At 47.5% G+C, this 26,077-nt stretch overlaps 1 protein-coding gene across 1 annotated transcript; it reads left to right on the top strand.

Moving 5' to 3' along the window:
- On the top strand, positions 1-25,355 carry LOC119969115 (motilin receptor-like). Its single transcript, XM_038802329.1, has 2 exons — positions 1-742; positions 25,054-25,355. Exons 1-2 carry the CDS (start codon positions 1-3, stop codon positions 25,353-25,355), a joined length of 1,044 nt encoding a protein of 347 aa, XP_038658257.1.
- The last annotated feature ends 722 nt before the right edge of the window (positions 25,356-26,077 follow it).

The raw sequence follows: 26,077 nt of genomic DNA, 5'->3' as shown, positions 1-26,077 counted from the left end.
ATGCAGAATCTTACCGATAATGATATCTATGATAATAATGATACTTTGCCACCGCTTTTTCGTTGTGACGAGTCCTGTCCTCTCTTCCCCAACTCCACCTTGATCCCAGTGACAATCGTCTGCATCGTCCTGTTCATCATCGGGGTCACTGGCAACACCTTAACTGTCCTGATTATAAGAAGGTACAAGGACATGAAGACCACCACAAACCTTTACCTGTCCAGCATGGCGCTCTCAGACGTGCTGATCTTCCTCTGCTTGCCCTTTGACCTGTATCGCCTGTGGCAGTACAAGCCCTGGCTCTTTGGGGACTTCTTGTGCAGGTTTTACCAGTACGTCAACGAAGGCTGCACCTACGCTACCATCCTGCACATCACAGCCCTAAGCATCGAGAGGTACCTGGCCATCTGCTTCCCTCTCAAAGCCAAGGTCTTCATCACCAAGCGGAGGGTGAGATGTGTCATTGCCTTGCTGTGGACCCTAGCCCTGTTGTCTGCTGCGCCCATTTTGTTCCTGCTTGCACTGGAGAATGGGATGTGCAAACACACAGAGTACGCCGTCAGCTCGGGGATCATGAATATCATGATTTGGGTGTCCACCGTCTATTTCTTCTTCCCCATGTTCTGCCTGACATTACTCTATGGGTTCATTGGAAGGAAACTGTGGAATAGCAAGGACGAGATCAAGGGGCCGAATGCTGCAAACAGGGAGAAATGTCACAAGCAGACGGTTAAGATCTTGGGTAAGTCGAGATATGTCCAATGGTTAGATAAGAAGTAGTAACATGTTTACCCACAATATGGATTCAGGTGAGGAGAATGTATATTATGACATTTCCTCTTCAAAGTAGGTATGGTTAAGTACAGCCTGGTTCAGTCTAGTTTGGCTCAGTACAGTCTGGATTGTACAGTCTGGTTCAGTACAGTCTGGTTCAGTATAGTTTAGTTCAGTACAGTCTGGTTCAGTACAGTCTGGTTCAGTACAGTCTGGTTCAGTACAGTTTAGTTCAGTACAGTCTGGTTCAGTACAGTCTGGTTCAGTACAGTCTGGTTCAGTCTAGTTTGACTCAGTACAGTCTGGTTTGTACAGTTTGGTTCAGTACAGTCTGGTTCAGTATAGTTTAGTTCAGTACAGTCTGGCTCAGTACAGTCTGGTTCAGTACAGTGTAGTTCAGTATAGTTTAGTTCAGTACAGTCTGGTTCAGTACAGTCTGGTTCAGTACAGTCTGGTTTCTACAGTCTGGTTCAATACAGTCTGGTTCAGTATAGTTTAGTTTAGTACAGTCTGGTCCAGTATAGTCTGGTTCAGTACAGTCTGGTTCAGTATAGTTTTGTTCAGTACAGTCTGGGTCAGTACAGTCTGGTTCAGTACAGTCTGGTCCAGTATAGTCTGGCTCAGTACAGTCTGGTTCAGTACAGTTTGGTGCAGTATAGTTTAGTTCAGTACAGTCTGGTTCAGTACAGTCTGGTTCAGTACAGTCTGGTTCAATACAGTCTGGTTCAGTACAGTCTGGTTCAGTATAGTTTAGTTCAGTACAGTCTGGTTCAGTACAGTCTGGTTCAGTACAGTTTGGTTCAGTACAGTCTGGTTCAGTACAGTCTGGTTCAGTACAGTCTAGGTTGTACAGTTTGGTTCAGTACAGTCTGGTTCAGTATAGTTTAGTTCAGTACAGTCTGGTTCAGTACAGTCTGGTTCAGTACAGTCTGGTTCAGTATAGTTTTGTTCAGTACAGTCTGGTTCAGTACAGTCTGGTTTCTACAGTCTGGTTTCTACAGTCTGGTTCAATACAGTCTGGTTCAGTACAGTCTGGTTTGTACAGTTTGGTTCAGTACAGTCTGGTTCAGTATAGTTTTGTTCAGTACAGTCTGGTTCAGTACAGTCTGGTTCAGTACAGTCTGGTTTTTACAGTCTGGTTCAGTACAGTCTGGTTCAGTACAGTCTGGTTCAGTACAGTCTGGTTTTTACAGTCTGGTTCAGTACAGTCTGGTTCAGTACAGTCTGGTTCAGTACAGTCTGGTTCTGTACAGTCTGGTTTCTACAGTCTGGTTTCTACAGTCTGGTTTCTACAGTCTGGTATCAACAGTCCGGTTCAGTACAGTCTGGTTCAGTATAGTTTAGTTCTGTACAGTCTGGTTCAGTACAGTCTGGTTCAGTACAGTCTGGTTCAGTACAGTCTGGTTCAGTATAGTCTGGTTTCTACAGTCTGGTTTCTACAGTCTGGTTCAATACAGTCTGGTTCAGTATAGTTTAGTTTAGTACAGTCTGGTCCAGTATAGTCTGGCTCAGTACAGTCTGGTTCAGTACAGTTTGCTGCAGTATAGTTTAGTTCAGTACAGTCTGGTTCAGTACAGTCTGGTTTCTACAGTCTGGTTTCTACAGTCTGGTTCAATACAGTCTGGTTCAGTATAGTTTAGTTTAGTACAGTCTGGTCCAGTATAGTCTGGCTCAGTACAGTCTGGTTCAGTACAGTCTGGTTCAATACAGTTTGGTTCAGTACAGTCTGGTTCAGTATAGTTTAGTTCAGTACAGTCTGGTTCAGTACAGTCTGGTTCAGTACAGTTTGGTTCAGTACAGTCTGGTTCAGTACAGTCTAGGTTGTACAGTTTGGTTCAGTACAGTCTGGTTCAGTATAGTTTAGTTCAGTACAGTCTGGTTCGGTATAGTTTAGTTCAGTACAGTCTGGTTCAGTACAGTCTGGTTCTGTACAGTCTGGTTTCTACAGTCTGGTTTCTACAGTCTGGTTTCTACAGTCTGGTATCAACAGTCCAGTTCAGTACAGTCTGGTTCAGTATAGTTTAGTTCTGTACAGTCTGGTTCAGTACAGTCTGGTTCAGTACAGTCTGGTTCAGTACAGTCTGGTTCAGTATAGTCTGGTTTCTACAGTCTGGTTTCTACAGTCTGGTTCAATACAGTCTGGTTCAGTATAGTTTAGTTTAGTACAGTCTGGTCCAGTATAGTCTGGCTCAGTACAGTCTGGTTCAGTACAGTTTGCTGCAGTATAGTTTAGTTCAGTACAGTCTGGTTCAGTACAGTCTGGTTTCTACAGTCTGGTTTCTACAGTCTGGTTTAATACAGTCTGGTTCAGTATAGTTTAGTTTAGTACAGTCTGGTCCAGTATAGTCTGGCTCAGTACAGTCTGGTTCAGTACAGTCTGGTTCAATACAGTTTGGTTCAGTACAGTCTGGTTCAGTATAGTTTAGTTCAGTACAGTCTGGTTCAGTACAGTCTGGTTCAGTACAGTTTGGTTCAGTACAGTCTGGTTCAGTACAGTCTAGGTTGTACAGTTTGGTTCAGTACAGTCTGGTTCAGTATAGTTTAGTTCAGTACAGTCTGGTTCGGTATAGTTTAGTTCAGTACAGTCTGGTTCAGTACAGTCTGGTTCAGTACAGTCTGGTTCAGTATAGTTTTGTTCAGTACAGTCTGGTTCAGTACAGTCTGGTTCAGTACAGTCTGGTTCAGTACAGTCTGGTTTTTACAGTCTGGTTCAGTACAGTCTGGTTCAGTACAGTCTGGTTCTGTACAGTCTGGTTTCTACAGTCTGGTTTCTACAGTCTGGTTTCTACAGTCTGGTATCAACAGTCCGGTTCAGTACAGTCTGGTTCAGTATAGTTTAGTTCTGTACAGTCTGGTTCAGTACAGTCTGGTTCAGTACAGTCTGGTTCAGTACATTCTGGTTCAGTATAGTTTAGTTCAGTATAGTTTAGTTCAGTACAGTCTGGTTCAGTACAGTCTGGTTTGTACAGTTTGGCTCAGTACAGTCTGGTTCAGTACAGTCTGGTTCAGTATAGTTTAGTTCAGTACAGTCTGGTTTGTACAGTCTGGTTTGTACAGTCTGGTTTGTACAGTCTGGTTTGTACAGTTTGGTTCAGTACAGTCTGGTTTGTACAGTCTGGTTTGTACAGTCTGGTTTGTACAGTTTGGTTCAGTACAGTCTGGTTTCTACAGTCTGGTTCAGTACATTCTGGTTCAGTATAGTTTAGTTCAGTATAGTTTAGTTCAGTACAGTCTGGTTCAGTTCAGTCTGGTTCAGTACAGTCTGGTTTGTACAGTCTGGTTCAGTACAGTCTGGTTCAGTATAGTTTAGTTCAGTACAGTTTGGTTCAGTACAGTCTGGTTCAGTACAGTCTGGTTCAGTATAGTTTAGTTCAGTACAGTCTGGTTTGTACAGTCTGGTTTGTACAGTCTGGTTTGTACAGTCTGGTTTGTACAGTTTGGTTCAGCACAGTCTGGTTTCTACAGTCTGGTTCAGTACAGTCTGGTTCAGTATAGTCTGGTTCAGTACAGTTTGGCTCAGTACAGTCTGGTTTCACAGTCTGGTTTCTAATGTCTGGTTCAGTACAGTCTGGTTCAGTATAGTTTAGTTCAGTACAGTTTGGCTCAGTACATGATGCACCATCGATTGCACGCGAGGCGAGTGATTTACCAATGTCAGGCTTTAATTAACTAGAACACAGCCTGGCGATCGTCTACAGTGGAAAGGAACGATCGTCAGGCTTCTGAGCATTTATACCTCGTTGATAGAGGCGTGGTTAACTCAGCCTCTCGGCCAATCGGTCGAGAGGCACATGACCGACCAAGGCCAATGGTAAGCCGACGTTCTGGCCCAATGGCAGACGAGTATGCAGATCATATCATCACAGTACAGTCTGGTTTGTACAGTCTGGTTCAGTACAGTCTGGTTCAGTATAGTTTAGTTCAGTACAGTTTGATCAGTACAGTCTGGTTCAGTACAGTCTGGTTCAGTACAGTCTGGTTCAGTATAGTTTAGTTCAGTACAGTCTGGTTTGTACAGTCTGGTTTGTACAGTCTGGTTTGTACAGTCTGGTTTGTACAGTCTTGTTTGTACCGTTTGGTTCAGGACAGTCTGGTTTCTACAGTATGGTTCAGTACAGTCTGTTTCAGTATAGTTTACTTCAGTACAGTCTGGTTCAGTATAGTCTGGTTCCGTACAGTCTGGTTCAGTACAGTCTGGTTCAGTACAGTCTGGTTCAGTACAGTCTGGTTCCGTACAGTCTGGTTCAGTACAGTCTGGTTCAGTATAGTCTGTTCAGTACAGTCTGGTTCAGTACAGTCTGGTTCAGTACAGTCTGATTCAGTACAGTCTAGTTCAGTACAGTCTGGTTTCTACAGTCTGATTTCGACAGTCTGGTTCAGTATAGTTTAGTTCAGTACAGTCTGGTTTGTACAGTCTGGTCTTTACAGTCTGGTTCAGTACAGTCTGGTTCAGTACAGTCTGGTTCAGTATAGTTTAGTTCAGTACACTGGTTCAGTACAGTCTGGTTCGGTATAGTCTGGTTCAGTACAGTCTGGGTCTGTACAGTCTGGTTCAGTACAGTCTGGTTCAGTACAGTCTGGTTTCTACAGTCTGATTTCGACAGTCTGGTTCAGTATAGTTTAGTTCAGTACAGTCTGGTTTGTACAGTCTGGTCTTTACAGTCTGGTTCAGTACAGTCTGGTTCAGTACAGTCTGGTTCAGTATAGTTTAGTTCAGTACACTGGTTTGTACAGTCTGGTACAATACAGTCTGGTTCAGTACAGTTTGGTTCAGTACAGTCTGGTTCAGTACAGTCTGGTTCAGTACAGTTTGGTTCAGTACAGTCTGGATCAGTACAGTCTAGTTTGTACAGTCTGGTTTGTACAGTCTGGTTTGTACAGTTTGGTTCAGTACAGTCTGGTTCAGTATAGTTTAGTTCAGTAAAGTCTGGTTTGTACAGTCTGGTTCAGTACAGTCTGGTTCAGTATAGTTTAGTTTAGTACAGTCTGGTTCAGTATAGTCTCGTTCAGTACAGTCTGGTTCAGTACAGTCTGGTTCAGGACAGTCTGGTTCAGTATAGTTTAGTTCAATACAGTTTGGCTCAGTACAGTCTGGTTCAGTACAGTTTGGTTCAGTATAGTTTAGTTCAGTACAGTCTGGTTCAATACAGTCTGGTTCAATACAGTCTGGTTCAGTACAGTCTGGTTCAGTATAGTTTAGTTTAGTACAGTCTGGTTCAGTATAGTCTGGTTCAGTACAGTCTGGTTCAGTACAGTTTGGCTCAGTACAGTCTGGTTCAGTACAGTCTGGTTCAGTATAGTTTAGTTCAGTACAGTCTGGTTTGTACAGTCTGGTTTAGTACAGTCTGGTTCAGTATAGTCTGGTTCAGTACAGTCTGGTTCCGTACAGTCTGGTTCAGTACAGTCTGGTTCAGTATAGTCTGTTCAGTACAGTCGGGTTCAGTACAGTCTGGTTCAGTACAGTCTGGTTCAGTACAGTCTGATTCAGTACAGTCTAGTTCAGTACAGTCTGGTTTCTACAGTCTGATTTCGACAGTCTGGTTCAGTATAGTTTAGTTCAGTACAGTCTGGTTTGTACAGTCTGGTCTTTACAGTCTGGTTCAGTACAGTCTGGTTCAGTACAGTCTGGTTCAGTATAGTTTAGTTCAGTACACTGGTTTGTACAGTCTGGTACAATACAGTCTGGTTCAGTACAGTCTGGTTCAGTACAGTCTGGTTCAGTACAGTCTGGTTCAGTATAGTCTGGTTCAGTACAGTCTGGTTCAGTACAGTCTGGTTCAGTACAGTCTGATTCAGTACAGTCTGGTTCAGTACAGTCTGGTTCAGTACAGTCTGGTTCAGTATAGTCTGGTTCAGTACAGTCTGGGTCTGTACAGTCTGGTTCAGTACAGTCTGGTTCAGTACAGTCTGGTTTCTACAGTCTGATTTTGACAGTCTGGTTCAGTATAGTTTAGTTCAGTACAGTCTGGTTTGTACAGTCTGGTCTTTACAGTCTGGTTCAGTACAGTCTGGTTCAGTACAGTCTGGTTCAGTATAGTTTAGTTCAGTACACTGGTTTGTACAGTCTGGTACAATACAGTCTGGTTCAGTACAGTTTGGTTCAGTACAGTCTGGTTCAGTACAGTCTGGTTCAGTACAGTTTGGTTCAGTACAGTCTGGATCAGTACAGTCTAGTTTGTACAGTCTGGTTTGTACAGTCTGGTTTGTACAGTTTGGTTCAGTACAGTCTGGTTCAGTATAGTTTAGTTCAGTAAAGTCTGGTTTGTACAGTCTGGTTCAGTACAGTCTGGTTCAGTATAGTTTAGTTTAGTACAGTCTGGTTCAGTATAGTCTGGTTCAGTACAGTCTGGTTCAGTACAGTCTGGTTCAGGACAGTCTGGTTCAGTATAGTTTAGTTCAATACAGTTTGGCTCAGTACAGTCTGGTTCAGTACAGTTTGGTTCAGTATAGTTTAGTTCAGTACAGTCTGGTTCAATACAGTCTGGTTCAATACAGTCTGGTTCAGTACAGTCTGGTTCAGTATAGTTTAGTTTAGTACAGTCTGGTTCAGTATAGTCTGGTTCAGTACAGTCTGGTTCAGTACAGTTTGGCTCAGTACAGTCTGGTTCAGTACAGTCTGGTTCAGTATAGTTTAGTTCAGTACAGTCTGGTTTGTACAGTCTGGTTTAGTACAGTCTGGTTCAGTATAGTCTGGTTCAGTATAGTTTAGTTCAGTCCAGTCTTGTTCAGTCCAGTCTGGTTCAGTACAGTCTGGTTCAGTACAGTCTGGTTCAGTATAGTTTAGTTCAGTACAGTCTGGGTCTGTACAGTCTGGTTCAGGACAGTCTGGTTCAGTACAGTCTGGTTCAGTACAGTCTGGTTCAGTATAGTTTAGTTCAGTACAGTCTGGTTTGTACAGTCTGGTTTTGTACAGTCTGGTTCAGTATAGTCTGGTTCAGTATAGTTTAGTTCAGTCCAGTCTGGTTCAGTACAGTCTGGTTCAGTACAGTCTGGTTCAGTATAGTCTGGTTCAGTATAGTCTGGTTCAGTATAGTCTGGTTCAGTATAGTTTAGTTCAGTACAGTCTGGTTCAGTACAGTCTGTGCAGTTTGGTTCAGTACAGTCTGGTTCAGTGTAGTTTAGTTCAGTACAGTCTGGTTCAGTACAGTCTGGTTCAGTATAGTCTGGTTTGTACAGTCTGGTTTGTACAGTCTGGTTTGTACAGTTTGGTTCAGTACAGTCTGGTTCAGTATAGTTTAGATAGAGAAATACAGCACAGAACAGGCCCTTCGGCCCACGATGTTGCGCCAAACTTTTTTCCTAGGTTAATCATAGAATTTTGGACAATTTTTCATGGCCAATCCACCCAACCTGCATATCTTTGGACTGTGGGAGGATACCGGAGTAGCCGGAGGAAACCCACGCAGTCACGGGGAGGATGTGCAGACTCCACACAGACAGTGACCCAAGTCGAAATCGAACTTGGGACCCTGGAGCTGTGAAGCAATTGTGCTATCCACAATACTACTGTGCTGCCCTTAAGAAGTTAATCTACACTCCATTATTCTACCCTAATCCATGTACCTATCCAATAGCTGCTTGAAGGTCCCTAACGTTTCCGACTCAACTACTTCCACAGGCAGTGTATTCCATGCCCCCACTACTCTCTGGGTAAAGAACCTGCCTCTGACATCCCCTCTATATCTTCCACCATTTATCTTAAATTGATGTCCCCTTGTAATGGTTTGTTCCACCCAGGGAAAAAGTCTCTGACTGTCTACTCTATCTGTTCCCCTAATCATCTTATAAACCTCTATCAAGTCACCCCTCATCCTTCTCCGTTCTAATGAGAAAAGGCCCAGCACCCTCAACCTTTCCTCGTATGACCTACTTTCCATTCCAGGCAACATCCTGGTAAATCTCCTTTGCACCTTTTCCAAAGCTTCCACATCCTTCCTAAAATGAGGCGACCAGAACTGCACACACTACTCCAAATGTGGCCTGACCAAGGTTTTGTACAGCTGCATCATCACCTCATGGCTCTTAAATTCAATCCCTCTGCTAATGAACGCTAGCACACCATAGGCCTTCTTCACAGCTCTATCCACTTGAGTGGCAACTTTCAAAGATCTATGAACATAGACCCCAAGATCTCTCTGCTCCTCCACATTGCCAAGAACCCTACCGTTAACCCTGTATTCCGCATTCATATTTGTCCTTCCAAAATGGACAACCTCACACTTGTCAGGGTTAAACTCCATCTGCCACTTCTCAGCCCAGCTCTGCATTCTATCTATGTCTCTTTGAAGCCGACAACAGCCCTCCTCACTATCCACAACTCCACCAATCTTCGTATCATCTGCAAATTTACTGACCCACCCTTCAACTCCCTTATCCAAGTCATTAATGAAAATCACAAACAGCAGAGGACCCAGAACTGATCCCTGCGGTACGCCACTGATAGCTGGGCTCCAGGCTGAATATTTGCCATCCACCACCACTCTCTGTCTTCTATTGGTTAGCCAGTTTGTTATCTAACTGGCCAAATTTCCCACTATCCCATGCCTCCTTACTTTCTGCACAAGCCTACAATGGGGAACCTTATCAAATGCCTTACTAACATCCATGTACACTACATCCACTGCTTTACCTTCATCCACATGCTTGGTCACCTCCTCAAAGAAGTCAATAAGACTTGTAAGGCAAGACCTACCCCTCACAAATCCGTGCTGACTATCCCTAATCAAGCAGGGCCTTTCCAGATGATCAGAAATCCTATCCCTCAGTACCCTTTCCATTACTTTGCCTACCACCGAAGTAAGACTAACTGGCCTGTAATTCCCAGGGTTATCCCTATTCCCTTTTTTGAACAGGGGCACGACATTCGCCACTCTCCAATCCTCTGGTACCACCCCTGTTGACAGCGAGGACGAAAAGATCATTGCCAACGGCTCTGCAATTTCATTTCTTGCTTCCCATAGAATCCTTGGATATATCCCGTCAGGACCGGGGGACTTGTCTATCCTCAAGTTTTTCAAAACGCGCAACACATCTTCCTTCCTGACAAGTATCTCCTCGAGCTTATCAGTCTGTTTCACACTGTCCTCTCCAACAATATGGCCTCTCTCATTTGTAAATACTGAAGAAAAATATTTGTTCAAGACCTCTCCTATCTCTTCAGACTCAATACACAATCTCCCGCTACTGTCCTTGATCGGACCTACCCTCGCTCTAGTCATTCTCATATTTCTCACATATGTGTAAAAGGCCTTGGGGTTTTCCTTGATCCTACCTGCCAAAGATTTTTCATGCCCTCTCTTAGCTCTCCTAATCCCTTTCTTCAGTTCCCTCCTGGCTATCTTGTATCCCTCCAGCGCCCTGTCTGAACCTTGTTTCTTCAGCCTTACATAAGTCTCCTTCTTCCTCTTAACAAGACATTCAACCTCTCTTGTCAACCATGGTTCCCTCACTCGACCATCTCTTCCCTGCCTGACAGGGACATACATATCAAAGACACGCAGTACCTGTTCCTTGAACAAGTTCCACATTTCACTTGTGTCCTTCCCTGACAGCCTATGTTCCCAATTTCTGCACTTCAATTCTTGTCTGACAGCATTGTATTTACCCTTCCCCCAATTATAAACCTTGCCCTGTTGCACGCACCTATCCCTCTCCATAACTAAAGTGAAAGTCACAGAATTGTGGTCACTACCTCCAAAATGCTCCCCCACTAACAAATCTATCACCTGCCCTGGTTCATTACCAAGTACTAAATCCAATATGGCCTCCCCTCTGGACGGACAATCTACATACTGTGTTAGAAAAGCTTCCTGGACACACTGCACAAACACTACCCCATCCAAACTATTTGATCTAAAGAGTTTCCACTCAATGTTTGGGAAGTTGAAGTCACCCATGACTACTACCCTGTGACTTCTGCACCTTTCCAAAATCTGTTTCCCAATTTGTTCCTCCACATCTCTGCTGCTATTGGGGGGCCTATAGAAAACTCCCAACAAGGTGACTGCTCCTTTCCTATTTCTGAGTTCAACCCATATTACCTCAGTAGGCAGATCCCCCTCGAACTGCCTTTCTGCAGCTGTTATACTATCTCTAATTAACAATGCCACCCCCCCCCCCCCCCACCTCTTTTACCATCCTCCCTAATCTTGTTGAAACATCTATAACCAGGGACCTCCAACAACCATTTTTGCCCATCTTCTATCCAAGTTTCCGTGATGGCCACCACATCGTAGTCCCAAGTACCGATCCATGCCTTAAGTTCACCCACCTTATTCCTGATGCTTCTTGCATTAAAGTATACACACTTCAACCCATCTCCTTGCCTGCAAGTACTCTCCTTTGTCAGTGTTACCTTCCCCACTGCCTCACTACACGCTTTGGCATCCTGAATATCGGCTTCCTTAGTTGCTGGACGACAGATCCGGTTCCCATTCCCCTGCCAAATTAGTTTAAACCCTCCCGAAGAGTACTAGAAAAACTCCCTCCCAGGATATTGGTGCCCCTCTGGTTCAGATGCAACCCGTCCAGCTTGTACAGGTCCCACCTTCCCCAGAATGCGCTCCAATTATCTCAATACCTGAAGCCCTCCTTCCTACACCATTCCTGCAGCCACGTGTTCAACTGCACTCTCTCCCTATTCCTAGCCTCGCTATCACGTGGCACCGGCAACAAACCAGAGATGACAACTCTGTCCGTCCTGGCCTTTAACTTCCAGCCTAACTCCGTAAACTTGTTTATTACCTCCACACCCTTTTACCTACCTACGTCGTTGGTACCAATGTGCACCACGACTTCTGGCTGCTCACCCTCCCCCTTCAGGATCCTGAAGACACGATCCGAGACATCCCTGGCCCTGGCACCCGGGAGGCAACATACCTTTCGGGAGTCTCGCTCGCGACCACAGAATCTCCTATCTATTCTCCTAACCATTGAATCTCCTATTACTATTGCTTTTCTATGCTCCCCCCTTCCCTTCTGAGCCCCAGAGCCAGACTCAGTGCCAGAGACCTGGCCGCTGGGGCCTTCCCCCGGTTGGTCATCCCCCCCCCAACAGCATCCAAAACGGTATACCTGTTTTGAAGGGGAACGGCCACAAGGGATCCCTGCACTGTCTGCCTGTTAGCTTTCTTTCCCCTGACTGTAACCCAGCTACTCTTGTCCAGTACCTTTGGTGTGGCTACCTCCCTTTAACTCTTCTCGATAACCCCCTCTGCCTCCCGGATGATCCGAAGTTCATCCAGCTCCAGCTCTAGTACCTTAAACCTTAACACGGTCTCTGAGGAGCTGGAGTTGGGTGCACTTCCCGCAGGTCTAGTCAACGGGGACACCAGTTGTTTCCCTCACCACCCACATCCTACAGGAGGAGCATGCAACTGCCCTAGCCTCCATCCCCTCTTACTTTACAGAATTAGCTGCCCCGTGGACCAACTGGACCTCCGCCCTCCGACTCTGCTTCCAGTCAGCTGTACTCTAAACTCCTGGCTCCCTTCACGCTCTTTGATAAATATAGGAAATGAAATGTAAGGAGCACCTTACTCCCTCCTCACCTAGCTCCCTCAGTCACCAAACTCTCACTGTAGCACTCAAATGCCACAAGCTCAGCACTCCAGTGCAAACAAAGTCTGCACTGTAACTAGCTCCTATTTATGCTGTGACTCTAGCCTCTGAAAACTGGCCTAATCCAATTAACTAATTAACAAGCTCCAGCTGCAAGTAAGTACAAGTAGAACCTTGTTTAAAACTGATTCAAAATTCACCTTCTTATAGACCAAACAGCAACTTTTAAGTTAATTAACTAAATAAAAGAAATACTAGACTTTAAATAAAAATGAACCCTTATACTCCCTCAGTCACCAAACTCTCACTGTAGCACTCAAATGCCACAAGCTCAGCACTCCAGTGCAAAAAAAAAACAAAGTTCAGTACAGTCTGGTTCAGGACAGTCTGGTTTGTACAGTCTGGTTTGTACAGTCTGGTTTGTACAGTCTGGTTTGTACAGTTTGGTTCAGTACAGTCTGGTTCAGTATAGTTTAGTTCAGTAAAGTCTGATTCAGTACAGTCTGGTTTGTACAGTCTGGTTTGTACAGTCTGGTTCAGTATAGTTTGGTTCAGTACAGTCTGGTTCAGTATAGTTTGGTTCAGTACAGTCTGGTTCACAAACTCAGGGCCAAATTTAATGGGGCAAAGCCCGCGCTGTACGAAAATGGTGTAAGGTTTGGGATGCTGCACCCTGCCAATCTCTGGGTCACATTCCAAGGCAGGATGCACTTCTTCTGGCCCCTGTGGACGCAGACAAGTTTGTTTTGCAGAACTGACTAGAGAAGCATTAGCAGAGACAACAATGACGTACCATTGATGGACAGGTTGAACAGGGGCAACACGGTAGCACAGTAGTTAGCACTGTTGCTTCACAGCGCCAAGGAACCCAGGTTCGAATCCCGGCTTGGGTCACTGCCTGTGCAGAGTCTGCATGTTCTCCCCATCTCTGCATGGATTTCCTCCGGGTGCTCCGGTTTCCTCCCACAGTCCAAAGATGTGCAGTTAGGTGGATTGGTCACGTTAAATTGCCCTGTAGTGTTCAAAGGTTAGGTAGGGTTGCTGGGTTATGGGGATAGGGCGGAGGTGTGGCTTAGGTAAGGTGCTCTTTCAGGGGCCGGTGTAGACTCGATGGGCCAAATGGCCTTTTTCTGGACTGTAAAAAAAAATTCTGAAGAATCCCAAAACGGGAAAGATCTCCAAGATAGCGAAATAACTCGGCACATTCATGGGCAGATGGGGGCAGTGGACCCATGGCGGTTCACCCGTCCAGGGGAGAAGGAGTTCTCCTTCTCCCAGATACACAATGTATACTTACGGATCAACTTCTTTGTCGTTGGGAAGTCAGTGCTTCCAGGGCTAGTAAGAGTGGAATATTTTGTAATTGTAACCTCCAGCCACACTGCACATTATATAAATGTGAGGTTGGAAACGGGCCATGCCCAATGCCCCCCCCCCCCTCCCCCCCCCCTCCCCCCCCCCCCCCCCCCCCCCCCCCCCCCCCCATAGAGGTTGGAAGTCTTCTGCAAGAAAATATTACAAGCGATAGACGAGTATGTTACTAATAACCAGAATGGGGAGGTCTCACCCTCCACGTTCTGGGAGACGCTGAAGGCTGTGATCAGGGGTGAAATTATTGCTTATAACGAACAAAGAGATAGGGAAGAGAAGGCGGCTAAGCAGCATATAGTCCACTCCACACTGGCAGTAGACCGGCAATAATCTGAGGCCCCGACTGCAGAGCTCTTGGCAGAGAGGAGAAAGCTATAGATGGACTTTGACCTGCTGTCCAGGAGGAAAGCAGTGCACCAACTCCGCCAGGCATGGGGAACCCTGTATGAGCACGGAGATAAGGCCAGCCGCCTGCTGGCTCACCAGCTGAGAAAGTCAGCAGCCACAAGGGAAATAGCCCAGAATAGGAACAGCAAAGGCAACTTATTGGCGGAGCCGGATAAGGTTAACGAGGCATTTGTACCGGGGGCTGTAACCTCCGAGCCCCCGGCAGGGGACTTGAGGATGAAGCAGTTCCTCAATGGACTGGATATGCCAGTCGTAGGGGAGGATAGGAGACGGGGCCTGGAAGCACCGTTACAACTAGGAGAAATAATGGCGAGTACCAGCTCGATAGAGGTGGGGAAGGCGCCAAGGACTTCTGCAAAAGTTCCGCAATGGCACTAGCCCGCACTTGCGGGAGATGTTCACAGACTCACTGGCGAGGGGCACCCGGCCGCCTATGCTGACACAAGCCCCAATCTTGCTGATACCTAAAAAAGACAGACCCATCTCACTGCTAAACGCAGATATGAAAATACTGGCCAAAATCCTTGCCAAAAGGTTGGACGTCTGCGTACCAGAGGTGGTAGCTGAAGACCAAACAGATTTTGCCAAGGGTAGACAGCTAACATTGAACATCCGGTTGCATGTGATCATGACCCCATCAGGGAGAAAACACCTGAGGTTATGTCTCCCTGGACTCAGAAAAGGCATTCAAGAGAGTCGAACGGAAATACCTCATAGAGGTACTGGAGCGGTTCGGGCTAAGAACAGGATTCACCACCTGGGTGAAATATCTGTACAACACTCCCACGATGAGCATACGGACAAATACCACCAGCTCTAAGTATTTCCAGCTGCACAGAGGCACAAGGCAGGGATTCCCGCTGTCTCTGCTGCTGTTCTCCCTGGCGATCAAATCACTGGCGATTGCGCTTAGAGCGGCAAAGAACTGGAAGGGGATCCAGAGAGGAGATAGAGAGCACAGGGTTTCACTCGATGTGGGTGACCTGCGCCTCTACATCTCGGACCCGGGAAGCAGCATGGAAGGAACCATGGCGCTCTTGAACGAGTTTGCAGCCTTCTCAGGCTACAAACTTAACCTGAGCAAAAGTGAGATCTCCCCGGTGAACCCGCAAGGCGGAGGGGCAGAGCTGGAGGGGTTGTCTTTTAAACAGACCCAACACAAATTCTGCTATCTGGGGATCCAAATTTCTCTCGACTGGACAGGGATCCACAAGTGGAACCTGACCAGTCTGACAGAGGAAGTAAAAAAGGACCTGCAGAGATGGAACACACTCCCACTCTCCCTGGCAGGGAGGGTGCAGACGATCAAGATGAACGTACTGCCCAGGTTCCTCTCATTGTTCAGATCCATCCCGATCTACATCCCCAAGGCCTTCTTCAATTCACCAGACAAACTGATTATGGTACTTGTGTGGGAAGGGAAGAGCGCAAGGATCACAAAGAGAGTACTGCAGAGAACGAGATCCATGGGGGGCCTAGCCCACCCAAACCTGCAATATTACCATTGGGGGCAACCCAAAGAGGGTAAAGGGGTGGATAAAGGAGCCAGAGGCCGAGTGGATGCTCATGGAGGAGAATTCCTGCAGAAGGACCTCCATCCAGGCCCGAGCCACGGCTGCACTCCCATCCCCACCTAATAAATATTCAATGTGCCCAGTGGTGGTAGCAACACTCCAGTCGTGGAACCAACTGCGACAACATTTCGGACTATCCAAAATGTCCGACAAAGTCCCCAACTGCAACAACCACAGGTTCATGCTGGCGACTGTGGACGCCACCTTCAAAAGGTGGTGACAGGACGGGGGGGGGGGGGGGGGGGGGGGAAGCTGACAGTTGGGGACTTTGACACCAACAACAAACTGACAACACTCGAGGAACAGACAGAAATATTCCAGCTGGCGGGACGGAACAAAGTAAGGTACCTTCAAATCAAAAACTTCCTACAAAGGGAATCAAAGACGTACCCACAACCACCACGACAACAATGCTAGAGGACCTGTTGGATGAGGACATCTTGGGGAAAGGGAACTGTGGTGACATGTATGGCCGACTGCTAATAGGGGCCGGTACCAAACTGGACGAGATGAGGGAGAAGTGGGAGGAGCACTTGGGTTTGAAATAGGGTGGGGACACTGGAGCAAAGCACTGCACAGGGTCAACTCCACCTCCACATGTCAACAAGGAAAATGCACAGCTATTTGTTGCTGGCACAAGTGTTTGGCACATTTCATGGCGAGGAGGGCCGGCGTTCTTGTCTTTGCCTCCCTGATCGCCCACCGGAGAATCCTGCTCGGCTGGAGGTCAGCAGCACCACCCAAAGCTGCAGACTGGCTGTCTCGCCTATCGGAATTTCTCCAAATGGAGAAAATTAAATTCGCCAGCCAAGGGTCGGAGGAGGGCTTCCACAAAATGTGGGAGCCATTCACTCGGTTGTTCTAAGATCTGTTTGTAGCCAACAGCTAAGAAGTCAAAGAACAGGAGAGGGTAGTCACGACGCAGCAAGGAGCGGGGGGAGTGTGGGGGGGGGGGGGGGGGGGGGGGGGGGGGTCATGGAACCCAATCATTCCCAACAAAAGAAACATGAGAATCAGTATCACACCAACACAACTGGAGCAGGGTACAAGTACAGACGAGGGAAGATAAACGACTGGGACGGGGGGCTGGAATGGATAAGAGGAGGGGCAACAGGGCAACATCCAGAATGGAAAAACTACTGGGGAATGAAAAACAGGAAACTGTAACCACCACTGTTAATAATGCAAGAAGAAGAACGACGATATATGTATGTAAATAATAGAAACCGACCGATGTGTAAATACTTTTTCTTTATCCTCTGTCTCCTAATGTTTGTCCACGCTTATCATTGTTTTGTATACCACAAAAAACTCAATAAAAACATTTTTTAAAAGTTTTGTGCTGTTAATTTATGTCAAAATCTTTAGACTTGGGATTTCTGGTGGCGGCCATGGTGTGAGTGGTCACACACAGGGCTGCTCCTGCTTGAAGGTGTAGAAAAGAGCTCTTTTTACCCAAAATTGGGTGTACTTTTTACAGAAAAGTGTAACTAAAGCTCAGAGAGAAGTTCCCCCTGAGAGTGGCATGTCTGCTGGTTACCAAACCTGGCAGAAAAAGATGAAAGATCTGGCCAACGAGTAAGAAGAGACCTGTGGCACAGCAGCTAGTGGAAAGATGGCGGAGGGGGAAGGATCAGGGCAAGTTGGAATTCCCCAGATGGAACACTTGATGGCCTTCATCAAGGAAGAAATCCATCAGCAGAGGAAGGAGATGCAGGAGGATCGATCAAAGGCCGTTGAAGGGGCTGTGGCACTCCTGAGGGCTCAATGGAGAACAGGGAAAAATGTCTGGAGGCTCAAGGGTTGCAGATCTGAGAGATTGAGAGGGTGATCTCGGAGCCCAATGATACAGTGGTGGCACTGGAGGCCGAGGTGGGGCTCAGGAGACCTTTGAAAGACACTGGAGCAAAGGTGGAGGAGCAAGAAAACAGGTCGAGGACGCAGAATCTGCGAATAATGGGCCTGCCTGAAGGAGTGGAAGGTACGAGTGCCACAAGGTATGTTTCGAGGATGCTGCCGGGGCTGGTGGCGGAGGAGGTGCTGGACAAGGCCCCGCAGGTGGATAGAGCGCACAGGTCTCTAAGGCAGAAGCCAAGAGTGTGACGGCTATCCCTGCAGACAGAGTAGATGCAGGGAAGATGTTCCCAATGGTGGGTGTGTCCAGGGCCGGTGCTAGGAACTGCGGGCCCAATTAGAAAAGTGATGGCGGGGCCCCTACTCTGCAAAAGTAAAAATTTATGTATGTTTATATTTCGTGTAGTATGCTCGCCTTTAACCAAAAAAAAACATAAAATGCTTGACATACTAAAATTTTGAAACTTACTTACCCGGGCGGAAGGATTTGGCGGCGCAGGGCTGAAGGATTTGTCGACGGTAATGCGGTGCGTTCCCCAAAAGTAAAAACTACCCTATAGTTCCTCTTAGAATACAGAAAAGGCTTCAAACGGTAACTCTGTCGCCGCTGGCGCGGGGCCCCCTTAAGGTGCGGGGCCCAATTTGATAAAATTGGTCAAATAGGCTTAAAACCGGCCCTGGGTGTGTCCAGACCAGGGGTCACAGTCTGAGGATTCAGGGTAAACCATTTCGGACAGAAATAAGGAGACTTTTCTTCATCCGAAGAGTGGTGAGCCTGTGGAATTCATTACCACAGGAAGTAGTTGTTGCTAAAGCATTCAATATATTCAAGAGGCAGCTAGATATAGCAGTTGGGGTGAATGGGATCAACGGATATGGGGAGAAAGCAGGATTAGGCTGTTGAGTTGGATGATCAGCCACAATCGTCATAAATGGCGGAGCAGGCTTGAAGGGCCAAAAGGCCTCCTCCTGCTCCTATCTTCTATGTATCTATGATTCTGAAGCTCCACAAGTTTGCGGAAAAAGAGAAGATCCTGCAATGGGCCAGGATGAAGCATAACTGCGAATGGGGGGGGAACAAGGTCCGAATACCAGGACATTGGAGCTGAACTGGCAAAACGGCCTGTGGGGTTCAACAGGGCCAAGGCGGTGCTGTATCAACGACAGATCAGGTTTGGGGTGCTCTAACTGGCGAAACTATGGGTGACTTATGAAGGCCAGGAGTATTATTGTGAGACCCCAGAAGCAGCCAATTACATGGGACGGCATAAACTGGGGACAAACTGAACAATCTTGGGAGACAGAGGTGCTGGCACTCTGGAAAAATGGAGAATACGGGAAGAGTGGGGGTTGGAGGGTGGGAGGGGTTTCTTTTCCTCCAATGTGGAGCGGTTTTCTTCTGGGGTTGACAAAGTGTAGCAGGGGTGAAAAGTTTGTAAGGGGACGAATTGTCCAGCCTCCCCCCCCCCACTCCCTCCTGCTGGTGTTTATCCTTTTTATTTGATTTTGGGGGAGGTGGCCTGTGGTTCGAGATGACTCTTTGTTCGCATAGGGGAGCCTTCTTCACAGAACAAAGAGGTGAGGGTGGGGGAGGGGGGCAGTTGGAGGAGCCTTTGTGTCGGAGTTGCCATGCAGGCAGGCAATGCTGGTGAACGGAAGTGACGGGGGGGTGAAGGCCGAGAGAGGTGGCCATGGGGGGGTGAGGGGGCAAGGGAGGGAGATGCGACACGGCGAGGTTAGAGAAGAAACATGGTTGGGGCTGGAGAAAGGGGCCACCTTTGATGAGCAAGGTACAGGGTGAAATTAATGGGGGTAGAGCCAAAAGGGGAGGATGGCAGATGGTAGAGGGGAATGGAGGCTTAAGCTCCCGAAACGGCTGATAACATGGAATGTGCGAGGGCTCAATGTACCAGTGAAAAGATCTGGGGTCTTTGCGCACCTAAGGAGTTTCAAAACGGAGATGGTCTTTCTGCAGGACACGCACCTCCGTCTGAAGGACCAGGCCAGGCTAAGAAAGGAATGGGTGGGACAAGTTTTCCATTCCAGGTTTGATTCGAAGTTGCGTAGGGTGGCAATTTTGATGAGCAAGAAAATGGGGTTTGTGAGCGTTAAGGAAGTGAGGGACCCGGGTGGGAGATATGTGATGATGAGTGGGGTATTAGAGGGGACGCTGGTGCCACTGAATTGGGACGATGTAGTTTTCTTTTTATTTAGAGTACCCAATTGTTTTTTTCCCCAATTAAGGGCCAATTTTGCTTGGCCAATTCATCTACCTGCCCATCTATGGGTTGAGGAGAACAGTGACCCAGGGCCGGGATCGAACCCAGGTCCTCAGCGCCCTACGCAGCAATGCTAACTGCTGTGCCTTAACCATGTAGGTTTTATGAGGGGGTTGCTGGCAGCAATCCCGTACTTGGCCACCCACCAGTTGATGATCTGGCTATAATCGACGACCATGCGGAATTATTCCCCGGTCTTGACGACCACTACCTGAGCTCTCCAGGGACTGTTACTGGCCTCTATGATCCCCTCACTGAGCAGCCTTCGGACCTCCGTTCTGATAAATACCCTATCCTGCAGGCTGTACCGCCTGCTGCGGGTGGCTACCGGTTTGCAATCCGGGGTGAGGTTGGCGAAGAGAGGAGGGGGGGCGATGCGCAGCATGGCGAGGCTGCAGATAGTGAGTGGGGGCAGGGGCCCGCCGAAGCTGAGGGTGAGACTCTTGAGATTACATTGGAAATCCAAGCCTAAGAGGAGTGGTGCGCAGAGGTCGGGCAAGACATACAGTTTAAATTTGGAATAGCTAGCGCCTCGAATCGTTAGCGTTGCTGTAGTGCGGCCTTGGATTTTGATGGAATGGGAGCCCGAAGCGAGGCCGTTAGTTTGGATGACGGGATAAATAGGGAGGGAACAGTGTCTTACCAGCTCTGGGTGTATGAAGCTCCCGGAGTCGAAGAGGCACGACGTGTTGTACCCGTTGATCAGGACCTCCGTCATCGAATTTCTCAGATGCTTGGGGCGAGATTGGTCGAGTCAATTCTTCCAATTGGGCATCCTGTCGAGTAGATGCCACTGCTTTCTGATGAGCTTGATGCAGGAACACTGCGCTGAATTGCGGGCCATGTGGTGGCTGCCCGGGGAGGTCGTACTCCTCCGATGAGCTGTTTGAGTCTGGGGATGCAGCTAGGGCCCGTGGATCGCACGTGGAGGGTGGTGATTAAGATGGTGTCCAAGATGGCGGCCCCCATGAATCGCACGTGGCCGGCCGCATGGTGGAGGTTTGCCAAGATGGCGGCCTCCATGGATCGCACGTGGCAGGAAGGGGCGGAGCCTGAGCGTAGGCCGCAGCGTTTCGGGCCCCGCGGGCCTGCTGGGGGCGATGTTTTTGGACTGTTGGGGTGTTGAGGGCTGGGGCCCTTCTGCCGAGGCACACTTTAGCATAGTGGCCTTTCTTCCCGCAGCTGCTGCAGGTCGCGGATCGGGCTGAGCAGTGCTGCTGCGGGTGCTGGCTTTGTCCACAGAAGTGGCAGGCTGGAGCAGTTGAATAACAGGTTTGGGGAGCTGAATAGTGGCAGGCTGGAGCAGTTGAATAACTGGTTTGGCGAGCTGAGTAGCTGGCTGGGGGAGCTGAGTAATTAGCTGGAGCAGCTGGATAGTTTGAGTAGTTGACTGGGACAGTAGGACCGGCTGTGGCAGCGCGATAGCTGGGGGGCCTTGCGGCACAGGCTTGGTGGGTCCTCAGGTCGGGGGCCCATGCGGGGTTAGCGGGGTCCGCGGGAAACGAGTTGAGGCTGCGGAAGGAAACTTCCATCGTGATAGCAGCCTCTAGGGCAGCACGGTGGCCAAGTGGTTAGCACAGCTGCCTCACGGCGCTGAGGTCCCAGGTTCGATCCCGGCCCTGGGTCACTGTCCGTGTGGAGTTTTCACATTCTCCCCGTGTCTGCGTGGGTTTCGCCCCCACAACCCAAAAATGTGCGGAGTAGGTGGACTGGCCACACTAAATTGCCCCTTAATTGGAAAAAATAATTGGGTAATCTAAATTTAAAAAAAAAAAGTGATAGCAGCCTCTACGGTAGTCTCTAAGCCCTGGGCCCCATTTTCTAATAGTCTCTGGCGTACATAGCTAGATCGAAGGCCCGCTAAAACATCCCGCACAGCAAGCTCCCTGTGTTCGGCCGCGGTTACGGCCTGGTAATTGCAGTCATTTGAGAGATTGTTCAACTCGCGTGCAAATTCAGCTAAAGTTTCAGTAGCCCGTTGTCGGCGAGCCGTGAACACATGGCGGGCAAAGACCTCGTTCATGGGCCTAATATACATTTTGTCCAAAATCGCCAGCGCAGCGGTGTAGGAACCGTCTGGATTTAGTTGTGTAGAAATTCTGTGGCTTACCCCCGCGTGCAGTAGGCTGAGCTTTTGTTCCTCTGTAGTTTCAGCGGTGCTGATTTCGGCCAGGTAGGCCTTAAAACATTTCAGCCAATGGCAGAAGGTTTCTTTCGCCTCTGCATCCTGAAGATCGAGTTCTAGACGTCATGGTTTTAGAGCGGATTCCATGCTTTACTTCGGCAGCTTCTTAAGTGTATTAAATTGATGGAACCATCAATTCAGCGAACACGTGTAGTTGGATCTGAACAGAGGCTTTAATACACTTACAATAGAGCCAGCCTATTCATCGTTGAACTTCAGGTGAACTGGCAGGCTGGCTCTAAGGCACTGATCTTTATACATCGGTCCCAGGGGGAGGAGTCCTGGGCGGAGCCCAGTACAAACTCTCGCGTACTCCCAGAGCGACTCCCCCTGGTGGTCGGATAGTGCAACTGCACTTACAATGGGTAGATAACGAACATATATACATGGAGTGATATTGGCAACTATATATAGTGTGAATCACATTCACCACAGTGTCCATGGATGCGGAGAAGGCATTTGATCAGGTAGAGTGGCGGTACCTGTTTGAGGTCATGGGAAGATTCGGGTTTGAGCCGAAGTTTGTGGAATGGGTGCACCTGTTATACGTGGCACCAAAGGCGAGTGTGCGGACCAATGACATGGGCTCACAAAACTTTGAACTGCACAGGGGAACAAGGCAGGGGTACCTGCTGTTGTTTGTGCTGGCCATAGAGCCCCTAGCAATGGCTCTTAGGGGGTCAACAGAATAGTAATGGATTACAAAGGGATGAAGGGATATACGCTATATGCAGACGACCTACTATTGTATGTTTTGGACCCACTGGCGAGCATGGAGGGAATCATGGGCTGTTGGGGAAGTTTTGGGCCGTTCTCGGGATATAAGTTAAATGTAGGGAAAAGTGAAGTGTTCCCAGTGGAAGAGTTGGTTTGGTGAGACAATCCGGGGGGTGGGGCGGGGGGGGTTTTGCCATTTAAGATAGCCAGAGACAGGTTTAGATACCTGGGAATTCAGGTAACGAGGGAATGGGAGATGCTACATACATGGAATTTAACAAAGCTGATGGAGGATGTTAGGGAGGATCTGAAGAGGTGGAACATATTGCACCTGACTCTGGCAGGGAGGGTCCAAGTGGGGAAGATGAAAATCCTGCCCAGGTTCCTGTTCATATTCCAGAAACTTCCAATCTTTGCACCGAGGGCCTTCTTTTGAAAAATGTATATGATTATCTCAGACTTTGTATGGCAGGGAAGGTGCCAAGGGTTAAGAGTACTCTGTTACAGAGACAGAGGGAGGATTGGTATTGCCGAACCTGCTACACTATTACTGGGCGGTAAACGTGGAGAAGGTGAGACGGTGGTGGGAAGGGGAGGGGGCAGAATAGGTTAGGATGAAGGAAGAATCCTGTAGTAGGTCCAGCTTGAGGCCTATGGAGACATCGGCACTGCCAATGGTGCCAAGGAAATACGCGAGAGCCCTGTGGTGCAGTCCACAGTAAAGTTCTGGAACCAGCTGAGGCGGCATTTTAGGATAGAAGGGATGTCGGTGTTGGCGCCGCTGTGCGAAAAGCATGGTTTTGAGCCAAGGGGAATTGACTGTATGTATAGGAAGTGGAAAGAAGTGGAGCTGGTTAAGGGCAGGGATCTGTACCTGGAAGAAGGATTTGCCAGTATAGTGGAACTGAAGGAGAGGGTAGAGCTCCCGAGAGGAAGTGAGTTTAGGTACCTGCAGGTAAGTATTGGATTTGGATTTTGTTTATTGTCACGTGTACCAAGGTACAGTGAAAAGTATTTTTCTGCGAGAACCTCAGCAGTACATGAAAAGAAAAGAAAATACATAATAGGGCAACATAAGGTACACAATGTAACTACATAACACCGGCATCGGGTGAAGCATACAGGGACATTGTGGGGTTTGTTTTAAATTTAGAGTACCCAATTCATTTTTTCCAATTAAGGGGCAATTTAGCGTGTTCAATCCACTTAGCCTGCACATCTTTTGGGTTATGGGGGCGAAACTCATGCAACATGGGGAGAATGTGCAAACTCCACACAGACAGTGACCCTGTTCACGGCACGAACAAGAATAGTGGGGGAGGAGGTTGAGCCGAACCCTTTGGTGGCGATATTCGGGATATCGGAGAAACCGGAGCTGATGGAGCGGAGGAGGGCCGATGTGGTGGCCTTCGCCTCTCTGATTGCCCAGCAAAGAATTCTGCTGGAGTGGCGGTCAGCGGAGGGTTTTGAGGCAAGGTGGGGGATGTTTGTGGCCGTGTTTGAGGAGCTGTTCATCGTTGAGGGAGGAGGGAGGAGGGGGTGAAAAAGGGAAGAAATTGTACAAACTGTATAGTTGTGTGTTGGGGAGTTTGTTTCCCCAAATTGTTTATGTTTTGTAACCTTTTCTATAAGTTTGGAATAAAATACATTTTTTAAAAAGCTTTAGACTTGGGTATTGCAGGAAAATAACCTGTTGAAGCAAAGGACACAAAGCTCAGGCCTGGAGCATCTGTGAGGAGAGAAATTGAGCTAAGGTTTCAGGTCAAGGCCCTTCCTTCCGTATAAAGCTGTGGGGGGCATTATAACTGGACCATGTGTGTAAATCCTGTGTAATGAACTAAATGCCCAGTGACTGTTAAAAAAGTACACGTACTTATTGACCGGATTAATCGTTAATACGATGTTTTTGGAAATGAGAAACAGTTTAATATGATCGTCCAGCTGTCTCTGTGTAAATCTGTCTTGGGAACTGAACTATTGAAAAGCTTAATTTGTACATATTAACAGAAATGTGTTCAGTAATGGTTAGATTTCCTACATATGTTTGCTTTGTTTCCCGGCCTGCACTGTTTTGCAACAGATGTTTCTCAAAAAAGATTGAGCTTGGCAAGCTATTGAATGAACCAAAACATGCGTGCATTCAGTATAATAGGGCTGGTGTTGTAACTCTTATACACACATTACAATTACCGCATGCTTTGTTTGTCCTCAATACTCCCCACGTCTGTCTGGAGCTGTGGTGTCATATGCCTGGGCCGATTCTAAAATAGGGATTCCATGGTAAATAAAATTATGCTGGAATAATGATCATGTCTCCCTTCTGTCCTTTCAGCTGTGGTTGTCCTGGCGTTTGCCATCTGTTGGCTGCCTTTCCACATCGGCCGGAATCTCTTCTCCAACAACTCCAAGACTGGGGGCGTTGATATGTATTTTTTCAGCCAGTATTTCAACGTCGTCTGCATGCTGCTCTTCTACCTCAGCGCCTCCATCAACCCCGTCCTCTACAATGTCATGTCCAAAAAATATAGAGCAGCAGCCCGCAAGTTGCTGTTCACTCGCCGGGCCCGTCCGTGGTTCTTCTCCAGCTCCAGGGATGATACCTTAGGCTGCACAGAGACCAGCACGAGTGTCTGAGACAGCCAAAGGAGACCATGGTTAAATATGCTGGATAAATGGAATAAAAAGGAGAAACAGAAACTCTACAAAATGTTACATCTCAAAAAACAGGCGGTGTGCTTTTTTAAGTCCTCCTGTGTAAATGTTTATATTGGATCTTGTTTGACAAAATAGTTCGCTTTATCATATGCAAATTTGCTCTATGCCAATTAAACTGTGGGTTTTCTAACTTTTGAACAATTGCTAATTGGCATAAATTGGATTGCGTTAGCCTGTTATAAGGTGTGACGGGATGTAACTGATTATATAATCAAAATAGAAAATAAGGTAGTTAATAAAACCATTGTGTGCAGTAGTTTGCAGTCAGCTCCATGTAAAGATGTATATTGAAGTAACTCCAGTTAAATATTCAGTTGCTTCATAGCTCCAGGGTCCCAGGTTTTATTCCTGGCTTGGGTCACTGTCTGTGCGGGGGGCTGCACTTTCTCCCTGTGTCTGCGTGCTCCGGTTTCCTCCCACATGTCCTGAAATACATTTCTTAGTTGAATTAGACATTCTGAATTCTCCCTCTGTGTACCTGAACAGGTGCCGGAGTGTGGCGACTAGGGGCTTTTCACAGTAGCTTCAGTGCAGTGTTAATGCAAGTTTATTCGTAACAATAATAAAGATTATTATTATCAGATGATGGTCATGTCCAACAAAACAGAGCCTAAACCCCTTCCCATCATATTCAGTTTGAC

This window comes from Scyliorhinus canicula, chromosome 7 (genome assembly GCF_902713615.1).
Source record: "Scyliorhinus canicula chromosome 7, sScyCan1.1, whole genome shotgun sequence".
In the NCBI taxonomy this organism is placed as follows: domain Eukaryota; kingdom Metazoa; phylum Chordata; class Chondrichthyes; order Carcharhiniformes; family Scyliorhinidae; genus Scyliorhinus; species Scyliorhinus canicula.
Note: the sequence above shows the minus strand (reverse complement) of the source record. Positions and strands in the feature narration are given on the sequence as shown.

What these genes read in the sequence shown, in the direction of transcription:
- LOC119969115 (XM_038802329.1), top strand. Translation starts at nt 1, where the DNA reads ATGCAGAATCTTACCGATAATGATATCTATGATAATAATGATACTTTG. An exon ending in GCAGACGGTTAAGATCTTGG is followed by an intron (nt 743 to 25,053) that starts GTAAGTCGAGAT and finishes CTGTCCTTTCAG; the next exon opens with CTGTGGTTGTCCTGGCGTTT.